Genomic DNA, 16,064 nt, shown 5'->3' with positions numbered 1-16,064 from the left:
ACTGAACTTTTGTCACCATTACCCAATCACAGTAGCGTAGCAATTGTAAAACAAAATTAAAAAGGGAAAGAAAACAGATTGAAACTGGTATGAAAACAATAATGAAAAAGTCTGACCTTTATCATAGTCATCTTCCTCTATTGCTTTGTCTTGAAGCCTCTGAAGCCTTAACATTAAGGATTTTATCTGTATCAATACAAAAACGTAAGTTTAACTACAACAATGGGTACTCGCGAGTGGGTTTGGAAGCCCACCTGACCCCAGGAAGGTTGAGTTGTTTTCCAGATTGACATTGACCTTTTCCCCTGAACCTGAGCCAGTGCTGCCACCGCCTACTTCCTGTGTGGTCAGTGCAGCAGCATCCATTTTTCCCCATTCCTAATGGCCACCACCCCTTGTGTGGTCTGCAGAGAGGTGCTGCAACAACTTTGCTCAGTCGCTCCACAGTGCACACAGCGCAGCAAGGTGGCGACGGCCAGCAGGAGCAGGACACGCAACTGCTGAAGCACCATCCCTACAAGCAGAAGGAGAGCTGACCTGACCCCGAAAGATTGGAGTTGTTTTCAGACCCAACCCTGACGTTTTGATTAAGCTTAATATCATTTTACACTTACAGGCACTTATCCTAAATGAATACAGCCACACTGTTGTTCCACACCTGAAACCAAAGTAATTGTTCTTAGTGAGCACATACGAAAGCTGCAAAAGCAGCATTATTGTGAGCCTGATTTCTGGCCATCTTCAGTCCCACATTTAACCCATGGTACAAAATTAATCTAGCAGGAAGTTGTGAGACTAAGTCAGGCAACGTATGTATTCAAGTGAGTTGACCATACCCCTTGACTTGTAAGCCTTGTTCCAAAATGCCCTTCAGGGTGCTAAATAGGGAAGACCTGCAGAGCAATGTCTACATGGATCTAGTTTCTTCAAAACTGGGACAACAATAACCCCCGTGTGGGCCTCTGGTTTCAACTGCACAACCCATGCCAGAATTTGGCCCCTCACACACTAATACCAGTCACTTCATCCATCAACAAAATACAGCCACTTCTGGGAGGAAGTGTCAGCTGTTTAATACAGAAACACCACAGCTTATTATGAAAGGAAATGAAGATTACTGTATTCTGCTGAAATTGCAATTTTAACCATTACAAGAAAGATTAAAATTGGTTATTTTAAGAAGGAAATTGGGAAAAGGAAACAGAGTAGTGGTTCTCTCTCATTTCTAACCATGCACTATGCTGCTGTAAATTCATATAAAGAAATGCCTCAAAGCCACAAAAGCCAGACATTTCCTGTCTTCTGCAACAGCCCAGTGATTGATTTGTCTAAAAATCCACAGCACCAAATGAACATGAACAAACAGTGTGATTACCAACCTTTAATGTACTACGGTTCCCAACCAAGCAGTCCAATAGCACCGGTTCATATTTCCTCATCAGGGTGTCCCAGTTGTGATCACTAACAGTAAAGCTACTTTCGTAGCCTGAAGTAACAGAAGAACCAGCAGATGCTGCATCTGAGGAATCTGTGGAACATGAAAATGCTGCATCTGTATCCAAAAGAGATACCATCTCACAATCCTGCAATTTATCTTTCACTATGGTCTCTCTTGCACACTGATAATCCTCACCATGCCTACAAATGCAAGATGAAGCCCCTACGTCTTTATGTGAACTTCTTAGTCTCTCCCCTGGTTCATGTAAATTAACATTTTCTATTTGTCCTGTTGCATTTGTTTCCAGAGTGTGTTCCATTGCCTTGCCATCTGACTGGCCTTCAGTGTCACTTTTTTCAAAACTTGAGTTCAGTGAGAGCTGTATGAAGCTGAAACTTGAATTAAAGCTATCCCAAGTACTGGATAAGTAAGAAGTGACTTCTTTGTTGTTATATACACAGTTATTATTCACTTCCTTCTGATCCAAAGTGTACATTTTCTTTGGCTCCTTTACTCTAGCACCGTGGATTGTCTCCCACGTAGTCGCTAGTAGATCAGTCTGCCATGTATTTGAACTGCACACAGGTGAGAAGTCTCTTTTACATGTGGCAGCTGCAGGACAAACTGGCAGAACTACATTTTCTGACGGCTGAATCCTGAGATCTGACAGATTTCTGAGGCTTCCTGTCATATTTCCAGCCGTGGTCGATGTTGTTACCACAGTGGTGGTAACTATGGTACTGTTTACAGATGAATTACAATGTAAGAATTCAAAGTCATTTTTGCAGAGTCTGTGCAGAGAGCAGTTCTTGAAGTCTTCACAATGCTTTCTGCCATGTTCAAGCCCCTTTGGGTTGAATGGCTTGCAGTGAGCAGGAGGCTGAAATTTTATCTGTTGCGGAGCTTGTGGTCTCATGTATCCTGGTCTCTTTGCCAACTTCTTTTTATGATAAGAGACAGGAGGCAGTGAATGATCCTGACCATCTGAAAAAATAAAGAAAATGTCTTTAAAATGTTTGTGTGATTTTTCTAGGCTTAAAATACTGTAGCATCTGAAAATAATTACCTCAGAACATTCAGACAGAACACGGATTCCTTTTTAAACACACAGAAATTGACAATACTGTAGAATGGGTATCTAAAGGGGGAAAGTGTTCTGTTATCATTCCGTTGGCCTAGCATCAGCTCTCTGATCTGGGATGATTTGCACATGTATATGTACGAACAGGCAACTGTGTGCTCAAAATACACATTTGCATGTCTTGTATAGCACTGAGCTCACATTTACAAAAGAACATAAATCTGAATATGGAAAATAAATAAATGCAAAATTGCTGTGCAAGTTACATACACCTTTTGCTCCCGCTCAGCTACTTAAGTTCACGTGCATATTTTACCAGTATAACTTGGGTATCTATTTTTTTAATTTTCTCCCTAAAAATTCAAGCAGATATTATTGTGACATTGCCCTCCATAATGTTTTATGGAAATATGCTTATGAGTATGAATATGATGCAACTGGAATATGCTTTATGCAAAAGGTCTCCTATAAGGTATCATTACAAAGGTTATAACCTACAGAATATATTCCTCCTATTTGTATGCATGTATCATTCTTGTATCTGAAGCTAGAAATATGAAGTATAACTCTGGGGTCCTATTGTAATTATGCAAAGTGTGGGCGATTAATGGTGGTTTAGAATCTTGACTGCTCCCATTGACTGGACAATTGGTTGTAGATGGTTTATTTACCTGCAAGCCTTCCTGCATACGTGAGAGCCAGCCTGTGGGTAATGAAGAATGAGGTCTCACAGGACATGTGACCATGTCACATGATACTGGAATCCATCTTAAATCTGGTACTTTTCCATTTAGAAACAGGGCTGGGGAGCGACAAAAGATTCCTGCCTTCTGCCAAAGCTATAAAAGGGAGTGGAGCAGAACAAAGGGGACTTCCAGTCATGAGAAAACCCCTAGTTTCCACCTAAGATGACTGCTAACAAGGACTATACCAGGGGAAAGGATTGGGCCCAACTAGGAAGGAGTCTAGTCTGTGAAAGAAGCTTATTGGAACATCGCTGAGGGTGAGATTTTACCTGTGAACAGTTTCTTAATGTATTAGGCCAGGGGTGGCCAACCTGTGGCTCTGGAGTCACATGCAGCTCTTCAGAAGTTAATATGCAACTCCTTGTATAGGCACCGACTCCAGGGCTAGAGCTACAGGCACCAACTTTCCAATGTGCCAGTAGGTGCTCACTGCTCAACTCCTGACCCGGCCACAGGCCCTGCCTCCAGTCCACCCCTTCCCACCCCCTCCCCTGAGCCTGCCGTGCCCTCCCTCCTCCCCCAAGAGCCTCTTGCACCCCAAGAAACAGCTGATCGGGAGGTGCGGGGAGGGAGGAGGAGGTGCTAATCGGTGGGGCTGCCAGTGGGTGGGATGCGCTGGGAGCGGAGGGAGCTGATGGGGGGCTGCTGACTTATTACTGTGGCTCTTTGGCAATATACATTGGTAAATTCTGGCTCCTTCTCAGGCTCAGGTTGGCCACCCCTGTATTAGGCTTAGACTTGCTTGTTTTTCCTTTATTTTGCTTGGTAACTTACTTTGTTCTGTCTGTTATTACTTGAAACCACTTAGATCCTACTTTTTATACTTAATAAAATCACTTTTATTTATTAATTAACCCAGAGTAAGTGATTAATACCTGGGGGAGCAAACAGCTATGCATCTCTCTCTATCCATGTTATAGAGGGCAGACAATTTATGGAGTTTGCCCTGTATAAGCTTTATACAGAGTAAAACTGATTTATTTGGGGTTTGGATCCCATTGGGAACTGGGCGTCTGGGTGCTGGAGATAAAGTGAAAACAGCTCTGCAGGTAACCTAAGTCTGCAGCTTTGGGGGCATGGACCAGACCTGGGTCTGTGTTGCAGCAGGCTAGCATGTCTGGCTCAACAAGGCAGGGTTCTGGAGTCCCAAGATGGCAGGGAAAACGGGCTCAGAGGTAATTCCAGTACATCAGGCGGCAGTCCCAAGGGGGTCTCTGTGACCAAACCCGTCACAATTCTTACACTGTGGCATGTGTAAATGTTATTCTAAAGTGAAAAAATCCTAAAGTACAACTTTATTTATAGTTAAAAACGTAGACAATATTGTATGTACCAAAAATATCAAATCAAGTACTTTCCATAATAATAAAGTAACAAAGGCTAATTTTGGAAGACAGATGGTCCTCCACACAGTGCTCAACTGCCATATTGTGTCATTAAGATTATTACTGCAATATATCATTAAGAAGAGATCCCCACAATTCAATGGTACACAGAGTTGAGTTCTAAACCATCTGAGACACAGACACAAATCAAAAACGGAAAACAAAATAATTCTGTTCTCAAATCAGTAGTTTCTGCAAAGAAATTATGCAAATATAAAATGGTCTTATACTAAAAATGAATGAAGTATAGAATCTACCTAATAATTTTGCTTTATAATAACCTATAATAATGTATAGGTTAAGGATTTTTCTTTGCATCCTTAACCTATAAATAGCTTTTCATTTTTAAAAAATCAGGTGCATCAAAGTAGAAAAGAATTTACCATTTGGGGTCTACATTTTTTTTAGATTTTGTGTGTATTCAGTGCTGGTGAGAGGTACAGATGGACTGTGCAAAAATCATACACAGAACAAGCAGTGGCAATGAACGCTTCCCATCCACTATTTCATTATGTGCTACAACTATAGACTGGAATGGCCTCTCTTCTAGCATACCTTTTCAAAAAGCTCTGTTCGTTGCTCAGGTTATGGTTTTGGGCACAGCACAGCATCGATCTATGTTCCTGGGCAAAAATACACTGATTGACTGATTAACACTGACACCTGACCTTCTCAGATCGCAAGAGCCACTAGAATAAGATGAGCTTTGGCTCTGATTTCTCTTAAGATGCTGAAGATTTCAGATAAAGGATATTTTGGACAGTTTAACAATATAAGTTAGAGAGACCATTCACATCTTAATACAGAGTGTGACGTTCTATACCTTGGGAGAGTGTTCTGTAACCCCCATATTCCTCGTTTTTATATAATGGTGATCTTATATATAAAGCATGCCTTGTAAGGTATCAAGGGAAAGGTTATGATCTGCTGAAAGTCATTTCTCTATCCATATATGTATATCATTAATGCATATGAAGTTATGAGAATTGTGCTGTATGGTTGTCACTAAAACATGCTGTAAGTTGGGCAATCAGCCAGATATTAGCTCCCCAGAGGCAACAGCAAGGGAAGTAACCAACACCTGGGCGGGGTGTCAAACAATCCAATAACCACCATTGTCCAGCAAGGGAGCTACAATTCAATGACTCACTTGCATGAGGCCACACCAAGGGAATTCCTCAGCCTTGCTTGGAGACTCAGCAATGCCCCCAGACATGCCTGGACTTCTGTTCCTCAAGCACATGGGACTGAGGTTATAAAACAGAACACAGAGGGCACGTGCTGGGTCTTTCTCCTCCACCCATCTATGCTGCAAGCAACAAGGACATTCTGAAGACTCCAAATGAAGGGACTGGCCCAGATTTCAAGGGTGAAATCTGTGTACTATGAACTGCAATATCCAGTGGGATAAGAAAAACTGCTTAATCTAGATGTTGCCCAGTCTATTAGGGTTAAGAGTTTAGACTGTGTGCTTATATTTTATTTTCTTTCGGCAACTAACTCTGACTTTTTGCCTATCACTTAAAATCTATCTTTTGTAGTCATTAAATTTGTTTTACTGTTTATCTTTACCAGTGAGTTTGTATGAAGTATGCTGCAAAATTGCTCAGGTTCTCAAACGCTGGTGTACATCCACTTTCAGTTGATGAAGTGATGAACCAATGAATAAATGTATAGTGCCCATCTCTAGCAGTGCAATTTGGTATATTCCTGAGTTCTGGGATCTGGGGGGGATTCAGTTCTGGGATCTGGGGGGGATTCAGCTGATGCCTTTCTCTGTATGATTCACGAGTGGCTCTGGGAACATTCATGCAATCTAGCTGGGTGTGGGGCTCCACATGCGGTTGTGCTAAGTGATAACGCCTGGAGGAGCTTGCTGCTGATCAGTAGCAAGGCATTGTGAGAGACAACCTAGGCTGGAGAGGGTTAGGGGGCACAGCGGTCCCACGGTGCCAGGCTGCACCCCAGGGATTCCATCACATTGAGTATTGGCTATTTGGATCTAATCACAATCAGGTACATTTCTGTAACCTAACTTATTGCAATAAATTTGCATACAAACCATACTGCAAACTTCACCAACCTCCAACTGAAATCTCACATACACTTCACTAGAACACTAATAATTATAAATACATAAATGTGATCAATAAAGCATGAAAGGTATAATAGCTAAAGCTTTCGGGTAGACTTTTCCAAGAGCTTACTCTAGCTTCTAACTGTCCTTCCTGAAATAGTTTAGTTGAAGATCATTTTAATCATTCTGCACACTCTACAAGGTAAATATCTTACCATGGGATTGTTGTTCAACGTCCATATTTCATCTCAGAATACTATACATTAGATTAACTAACAATTTTAGTCATTTCTACATTTTCCTTTGCCCAGTAGAAAGAATCATAGACATCAGCAATGAAAAAGGCAACTTCGTCTATTTAGGAAATAGTGAGATGTTCTATTTGCTGTCATCTAGCAAAAAAATGATAAACCTAGTGGAATCTGCTCTGGAAGTAAGATGACAAACTAGTAATGAAGAAAGGCTCTTTAAAATAGAAAACCTTTCCTAAATTCCAAACATTTGATATGGAGATTAATGGACAGTAAAAATCTGTCTCTAGCAAGATAATTCACAATCCAGGAAAAGGTCAGTCAATTCTAAAACTAATTATTTCCTTTAGAAAAAGAGATAAGAAGCCCAAATGTTATCTCTGGGCAAACTGTATTGAAAGTCTGGAAGAAAATATTTTTCACAATAGTTTGTAACATAGATTATTCCAAAGTCTGGGAACAGGCCTTGTCTATACAAAAAAGTTTAACTGGTTTAACTAAAACCAATTTAAAACTGATCTAATTAAACCAGTACAAACCCCAAATGTAGACACTTAAATCTATTTAAATTTTTGACTGAAGCTAAACTAATATAAAGCAAGGTTTAAATGGAGTTAAGTGTGTCAACATTAAGGATTTGTATCAATTTAACTAGATCAAATTTCTAAATCTATTTTAGTTAAATAATTTCCTAATATAGACAAGACTTCAGTTGAAGAGCTATAAATATAGATCTGCAGATAAAGCTCACACTATAAGTTTAAGAGTTAGGCCTGGTCTACACAACAAAGTCAGGTCAACATACACTGCCTTGAGTCAACCTCATTGTGCAGGTGTCTAAACTTAAATGTATCTCCCACTGAGGCCTTGGCTATACTTGCGAGTTACAGCGCAATAAAGGAGCCCTGGGCACACTGGCTCATTACCCGTCCACATTGGAAAGGCACGTAGAGCGCTCTGACTCCGCAGCTACAGAACTGCTGGTACTCCACCTTGGTGAGTGGAATAACGTTTGCTGCGCCGCCCCTGGAGGGCCGCGGCACCAGTGTGGATGCCCTAGTCCAATAGTGTGCTCTGATAGGCCTCTAGAAGTGTCCCACAATGCCTGTGCTAGCCACTCTGGATTCACTTTGAACTCTACTGCCCTGCCCTCAGGTGACCAACCGTCAGACCTGACCTTTAAATTCTCTGGGAATTTGGAAAAATCCCTTCCTGTTTGCTCAGCCAGACGTGGAGTGCTCTCAGCGAATCTTTCTAGGTGACCATGCCTCCACGCACCAGGCAAGCCCCAGAATGGAGCAATGGCGAGGTGCTGGACCTCATCAGTGTTTGGGGGGAGGAAGCTGTCCAGTCCCAGCTACACTCCAGCCGTAGGAATTACAATACCTTTGGGCAGATTCAAGGGACATGATGGAAAGGGGCCATGACCTGGACACACTGCAGTGCAGGATTAAAGTGAAGGAGCTGCGGAATGCCTTCCACAAAGCCCGCGAGGCAAACCACCACTCTGGTGCTGCCCCCGCAACCTGCCATTTCTACAAAGAGCTGGACATGATACTTGAGGGCGACCCCACCTCCACTCCAGGGACCACAATGGACACTTCAGAGCCCACTGCAACAAGGCAGGAGGAGGAGCAAAGCAGGAGCGAGGGTGTGAGGCAGAGGAAGACACCCCAGAATCCCTAGATGCATGCAGTCAGGAGCTGTTCTCAAGCCAGAGGGAAGGTAGCCAATCACGGCAGCCAGTGCCTGGGGAAGGACAAACACCAGAGGAGGTTCCCAGTAAGTGGTTTTTATTTTGGGAAGGAAGTTATTCAGTGCGGGCTGTTGCGGTGAGGACGGTTAGGGCTGCATGCATGCCTATAAGTGGAATAGGGTGTTGATGTGCTCTCTCACATCGCGGTAATCGGCCTCAGTGATCTCTTCAAAGGTCTCAGCCAGAACTTGGGCAATGCGCTTGCACAGGTCTCCTGGGAGAGCTACTGTGGTCCTTGTCCCAGCCAGGCTAACTTGTCCGTGCCACTGTGCCGTGAGGGGTGGGAGGACCACTGCTGCACACAGGCAAGCTGCATATGGGCCAGGGCGGAAGCTGCATTGCAGAAGAAGACCCTCCCTTACTTCCCAGGTCACCCTCAGCAGTGAGATATCTTCCAGGACGAACTCCTAAGGAAAACGGGGACAGTGTTTGGTATAGGGGGCCCCTGCCGCTGTTAGCTCTCCCCAAGTCACAAAAACCCAGAGGACAGTACAGACGTGAAACAATCAGTCACGCTTGACCCTGTGCTTACTCACCATTTTGGGGCTCCTGTGGGTTGTGTCTCCTTGCTTTGGGAAGGGCAAATTATGCTATTGTGTAGACTATGCTTGCCCCCCCCCCCCCCCGGTCTGGTGTGAACAATGCTGCCTCTATTAAGTGTTGCATTTTGCCTTGACAGATGCAACCGAGATCTCAGCTGTCCATGTTATCACCGGCTGAAAGACTCCAAAGAATCAGAAAGAGGTCACGCAGAAGCAAGGAATACATGTTGCATGAAGTAATGAAGCATTCAAGTAATGAAAATCAAAAAGTGCAGGATGGCCAAAGAGTGTAAGGAGGGTCCGCCAGCAGAATGCGGATCACCAGCACCGAAGCATGGAGCGCCTGCTAAGCATCATAGAGCACCAAGTGGACTCGTTGCAATGCAGGCGGAGCACTCCCAAGCCCACCCCCCCATCTCGCTTGTCCCAAAACTCTTTCCCTTGTGCCCCCATGTCACCTCCAACCCACTTTCCTCAACATCCGCATTCTTATTGCCACCAGCTGCCTCCAACACCTGTAGCTTCACCACTCAGCCCTGAAAACTACGACGCTTACCCACTGCATTCAACCCATCGCCATGCAGTATAGCCATCTTGAAGTGCAGCACTCATTGCACAGCACTCCAGACAGGACATATGCAAATCTGTGATTGTACTGTTCCCCACCCCCTTGCCCTTTCTGTTTCCCAAGCAGTTGTGTCTCTTTTCAATAAATGAATTTTCTTTTCAATAAATGGATTTTTTGGCTTTGAAAACATTCTTTATTATTGCATAAAGTAAAAGATACCTTAGCCCAGGGAAGAAACAAGCACTGCAAGTCAGCGTAGCCAACACAGATTCCTACTAACATTGGAACCACTGCACTTTACTCCCGTGGAGGGCACCAGACATTACTGGATGCATGTAGTGGAAATTTCCAGAGGCAGGTATAAATATGCAAGCAAGAATAAGGCTAGAGATAACTAGGTTAGTTCAATCAGGGAGGATGAGGCCCTCTTCTAGCAGTTGACATGTGAACACCAAGGGAAGAGAAACTGCTGGTGTAGATATGTGGGCAGAGTTGGCATTGAGGTTTGTTGCATGGATTGGTTCCTGAGTTAGAGTTGCTATGGTACAGTGTGTAGCTGCTGGTCAGAATATGCTTCAGGTTGGCGGGTTGACTTCATCAGTGATCTACAACCCATCCTGGACAACGACCTCTCACTTTCACAGGCCTTGGGAGGTAGGCCAGTCCTCGCCCACAGACAACCCGCCAATCTGAAGCATATTCTCACCAGTAACTACACACTGTACCATAGCAACTCTAACTCAGGAACCAATCCATGCAACAAACCTCAATGCCAACTCTGCCCACATATCTACACCAGCGACACCATCACAGGACCTAACCAGATCAGGCGCACCATCACCGCTTCATTCACCTGCACATCCACCAATGTAATATATGCCATCATGTGCCAGCAATGCCCCTCTGTTATGTGCATCGGCCAAACTGGACAGTCCCTACGTAAAAGGATAAATGGACACAAGTCAGTTATTAGGAATGGCAATATACAAAAACCTGTAGGAGAACACTTCAATCTCCCTGGACACACAATAGCAGATTTAAAGGTAGCCATACTGCAGCAAAAAAACTTCAGGACCAGACTTCAAAGAGAAACCGTTGAGCTTCAGTTCACCTGCAAATTTGACACCATCAGCTCAGGATTAAACAAAGATTGTGAATGGCTAGCCAACTACAAAAGCAGTTTCTCCTCCCTTGGTGTTCACACCTCAACTGCTAGAAGAGGGCCTCATCCTCCCTGATTGAACTAACCTCATTATCTCTAGCCTGATTCTTGCTTGCAAATTTCCACTACATGAATCCGACGAAGTGGATATTCACCCATGAAAGCTCATGCTCCAATACATTTGTTACTCTATAAGGTGTCACAGAACTCTTTGCCACTTTTACAGATCCAGACTAACACGGCTACCCCTCTGATATTAGACATTGCAGGTGGCTTTCAGCCTCAAATTGCTCCCTCAAGGCATCCCTAATCCTTACAGCCCCGCGCTGGGCCCCTCTAATAGCCCTGCTCTCTGACTGTTCAAATTCAGCCTCCAGGTGTTGAGCCTCCGAGTTCCATGCCTGAGTGAATCTTTCACTCTCCTCTTCACAAATGCTATGGAGGGTACAGCATACAGATATAACTGTGGGGATGCTGTCATCGGCCAGGTCCAGCTTCCCATACAGAGAGCGTCAGCGGGCTTTTAAATGGCCAAAAGCGCACTCCAGTCATTCTGCACCAGCTCAGCCTGTTGTTGAACTGCTCCTTGCTGCTGTCAAGGCTCCCTGTGTAGGGTTTAATGAGCCATGGCATTAAAGGGTAAGCGGGGTCTCCAAAGATCACAATGGGCATTTCAACTTCCCCTACGGTGATATTCTGGTCTGGGAAAAAAGTCATGGCTTGCAGCTTCCTGAACAGGCCAGTGTTCCAAAAGATGTGTGCATCATGCACCTTTCCAGGCCAGTCTGGAATGTCAATGAAATGCCCAAGGTGATCCACAAGCGCCTGGAGAACCATAGAGAAATAGCCCTTCCAATTAACATACTCAGAGGCTAGGTAGGCTGGTACCAGAATTGGAATATGCATGCCATCTACCCAGGGCCGGCTCCAGGGTTTTTGCCGCCCCAAGCGACGGGGGGGAAAAAACAAAAACAAAAAAGCCACGATCAACGGCAGTTCCACCGCGCTGCTTTCTTCTTCGGCAGCGATTCAGCGGCAGGTCCTTCCCTCCGAGAGGGACCGAGGGACCCGCCGCCGAATTGCCGAAGAGCCCGACGTGCTGCCCCTTCCCCTTGGCCGCCCCAAGCACCTGCTTGCTGAGCTGGTGCCTGGAGCCGGCCCTGCATCTATCACCCCTCCGCGCAAGGCAAGCCATAAAGTCATGCACATTACCCAGAGTCACGGTTCTTCTGAGCAGGATGCGATTAATGGCCCTGCAAACTTGCATCCACATGATTCCAGCTGTCAAGTTCCCTACTCCAAACTGGTTAGCGACCCATCAGTAGCGATCTGGAGTTGCCAGCTTCCAGATTGCAATAGCCACCCGCTTCTCCACCATCAGGGCAGTTCCCAATCTCGTGTCCTTGCACTGCAGGGTGGGGGCGAGCACCTCACACAGTCCCATGAAAGTAGCTTTTCTCATCCGAAAGTTCTTCAGCCACTGCTCATCATCCCAGTCTTGCATGACAATGTGATCCCACCACTCAGTGCTTGTTTCCCCGAGACCAAAAGCGGCATTCCACGGTGGTGAGCACGTCCATGAATGCCACAAGCAAACTCATGTCATATGCGTTACTCGAGTTGATATCATCATTGGAGCTCTGTCACTTTGGATTATAAGGAATAACTCAACTGCCGAACGTGATGCGTTGGCAAGACTTATCAGCATACGCCTCAGCAGTTCAGGCTCCATTCCCGCAGACTGAAAGGGAAGACAGAGCGCACAGTACAAAAAATGTTGAAAGATGGCACCAAATATGGACAGAAGCAAAGAGAATGCTGGGATGCGAACCGATGCATCACGGGGCATTGGGACAGGACCCAGAATGCCCCGCACTCCACACCCACTTCCCACAAGCCACAGCGCCATAATGGGAAGAGGTGTTCTGTGGGATAGCTGCCCATAATGCACCGCTCCCAATGCCGCTGCATGTGCCGCAAGTGTGGCCACGCCAGTGCGCTTGCAGCTGTCAGTGTGAACAGATTGCAGCACTTTCCCTACCGTGCTCTGCGAAGGCGAGTTTAACTCACAGCACTTTACATTTGCAAGTGTAGCCATGCCCTGATAAAGAACTCCAGTATAGCACCTCCCTACAGCCCGTCCTCAACATTTCACATGACTGCATCCCTACTCCTATCACTCTACCCTGGGGGACATTAACAACAACTACAGCTTCACATATCCTGACCTGAGAGAGGCACAGTTGATGTATGTTTCGGTAAAATGGACATGAATGTTCCTTCCCTTTCTTTAAGCTCTGTTCCATAAATTTGTTATGGTTTAGTGTATTTGCTTTTAACTTGCACAGAATTTTTAAAGTGTTTATTACTCAATAAAACTCTAGTGTTTTGAAAATAATTTGTCTTTATCAGTTCCCAACATATGCTGTAGAATGACTGGCAGTACTGAAAACACCCACTTACTGATGATTGCACACTGACAACTCAGAGGATCAGTGACAAACACAATGTAACAAATGTACAGCAAGCACCACAGAATTAATAGGTGCATTGTCAGTGTTACAGTCATGCACAAAGCTCTCCACAATTCCTAACAGTCCCCCAAACTGCAGGGCCAGGTAGAGCACAGTATCCATAACACATTACTGTGGCTCAGAGATGAACTGCTCTATCAAAGCCTGCCTGAACCATATAGCTCTGTGTTGAGCTCTTCTAATAGACTTTGTATCGGGCTGCTCAAACTAAGAAGACAGCTGCTCCACCTCTGCCCTCCACCCTGGTAGCAACTTTTCCCCCTTTGCTTTGCAGGTATTATGCACTGCACAGCAGGGAGCTATAACCATGGAGATATTTTTCTCACTGAGATCCAATCTAGTGAGTAAGCAGCACCAAGGTCCCCTCAATCTACCAAAAGCACATTCAACTGTCCATTCTGTACCCAGTGCACCAGCAGTTGAATCTTCCCTTGGTGCTGTCCATGTAGCCGGTGTACGGCTTCATGAACCAGGGTAGGCTGGGTCCCTCAGGATCACTACTGGCATTTCAACATTGCCAATAGTAATCCTCTGGTCAGGAAAGAAAGTCCATGCTTGTAGCTTTCTGAACAGTCTTGTGTTCTTAAATATGAGAGTGTCAAGCACCTTCCCTGACCAGCCAACAGTGATGTCAGTGAAGTGTCCCCGGTGATCCACCAGTGCTTGCATAACCATTGATGTTCTCTGTGGCAAGTTGGGTTGGTGCCAAAATACAGATATGCAGTTTCATGGGATTTTCAAAATAGGCATGAAAATTATGGGATAGAGCTGGCCAGGGGGTGGAGAATGCTGCATAATGGGCCCTTGACCCCGCCATCTTGATCTTCCTTGTGCAAATTGTTTCTGCCCCACCATGCATTGCCAAAACATCCCAAAAGTCAGTGCCCTGGACAGTGGCAAGTTGCACACTATTATACCTCCCCCTGGGGCACCACACTACACTGAAACAAGCATTCCGGGAGAGTTCGCGCAGTGCCGACACGAGGAGCCAAGTATGCACGTGCACAAGCGATATACTAACTGGCAGCTTTATGCTGACGGAACTTGCGTTGGGAAAAGTTTGTACCATACATGCCCTTAATGTTGGGTTGAGTTAGTCTCACAATTTAAGTTTTGTAAATACAAATTTAGAAAACATAGAAGCAATTTAAATGTTTGCATTAATTTTATTTAGTCTACTTTTAATTCCAATTATAAACAGTTTTAGGACTGGATTTAAACATTCCCCTGGAATGAATATAATGTGAAGATTGTGCAATTGTTGTACAGTATAAGAATCAGAATGAGAAACTGAATAGACAAAGTGAAGCTAACTAGTCTATTTCCAGTATCCAATCTGAATAAACTACAAAAAATAAACAAAACTGTATGTTGTTAATTTAATCTATATGCTTGTTAGAGGTGCTTGTCACCACACAAACAGTGGATTCACTCTCTCACATGTAAGCAGAGTCAGGATGAGCCCCACCCTGACATCTGGTGGTAAATTATGGGGAGTGCGGAAAGTGTTGCATTGGTATTTCGGTTATTTGCATGGGCACTCCCACCCCACTTAGCATACCGCAAAGCAGCATGGGATGGTTATTTTCGCAGCTGTGGGAGCCCCAATTTCGTTGTTATTGGGGCAGGAGGAATGAAATGTCACCCTGATTGGGTAAATGGGGAACTACAAAATTGTCTTGTGATGGGGGGTTTCATTGTCAGCTGGATAGCGCTTGCTAGATGGGGCACATGGGTTCCAAAACCCATTGAAAAGAGAGAGGCTGGGGACAGAGATCTGTACTTGGTGGTGCAGGCTCTTTGTGTGAGCCAGAAGCACCAGTTCTACCTGTGCCTCTCTCCACTGTGGAATGTCAGAGTTAATTTTTGATTCCCTTAAGAATCTAAATGCAGGTTACTGAGCTGAATTCACTGGTACTGGGGCTCTCCTACTAAGAGCTGGAATCACTAAGAGCTGAAATCACTGAAGAGCTGGACTTGCTGAGCTGAGAGCACTAAGTACTGTGCTTATGAGTGGGGGAGCCTGAAGCAATACTGTGGAGCAGAGCAGCTGGCAGAGCAGAGTGGAGCAGTTTGTGCAGCCACTGGGTGAGTGGAGCCAAGCAGCTCGTGAGGATGGCTGGAGTGGCTCACAGGACAGCTGGTGGACCAGAGCAGCTGGCAGAGCGGAGCAGCCCACAGAGCAAGCGGAGCTGAGCTGTTTGCGGAGATGACTAGTGGAAGCAGAACCCCACAAAGAGGCAGAGCAGTTGGCCCCGAAACCACGTAAGGTGCCCCTTTTCTACCCAGGCTGGGGAGGGGGACCTCTGCAGAGAGACTCTTGAGCTCTGGGGCTGCACTGACCCAGGACAGAGACTTTTGGATTGTGGGACTTTTGGGACTGTAGGTGATTTGGGGATTGCTGGACTCAAGGGCCCCGAGAGAAGGACATGGCCCAATTTGCTGGAGTGGGTCTTTGCTCATGGTTTGACCTATGAACTCTAGCTGAGGTATTTTCCCAGTTTAATGCTTGTTGTTTGTCATG

The 16,064-nt window shown here is 45.1% G+C and overlaps 1 protein-coding gene across 1 annotated transcript in view; it reads right to left on the bottom strand.

Moving 5' to 3' along the window:
- Positions 1-16,064, bottom strand: part of DISC1 (DISC1 scaffold protein) — a 356,636-nt gene that overhangs the window by 312,367 nt on the left and 28,205 nt on the right. Inside the window, 2 exon segments of the mRNA XM_045011010.1 lie at positions 117-186; positions 1,380-2,422. Of these exon segments, the coding sequence (XP_044866945.1) occupies positions 117-186; positions 1,380-2,422 (1,113 nt within the window).

The sequence above is a fragment of the Mauremys mutica genome, chromosome 3 (assembly GCF_020497125.1).
Source record: "Mauremys mutica isolate MM-2020 ecotype Southern chromosome 3, ASM2049712v1, whole genome shotgun sequence".
Classification (NCBI taxonomy): Eukaryota; Metazoa; Chordata; order Testudines; family Geoemydidae; genus Mauremys; species Mauremys mutica.
This window is presented reverse-complemented; position numbering and strand designations above follow the sequence as displayed.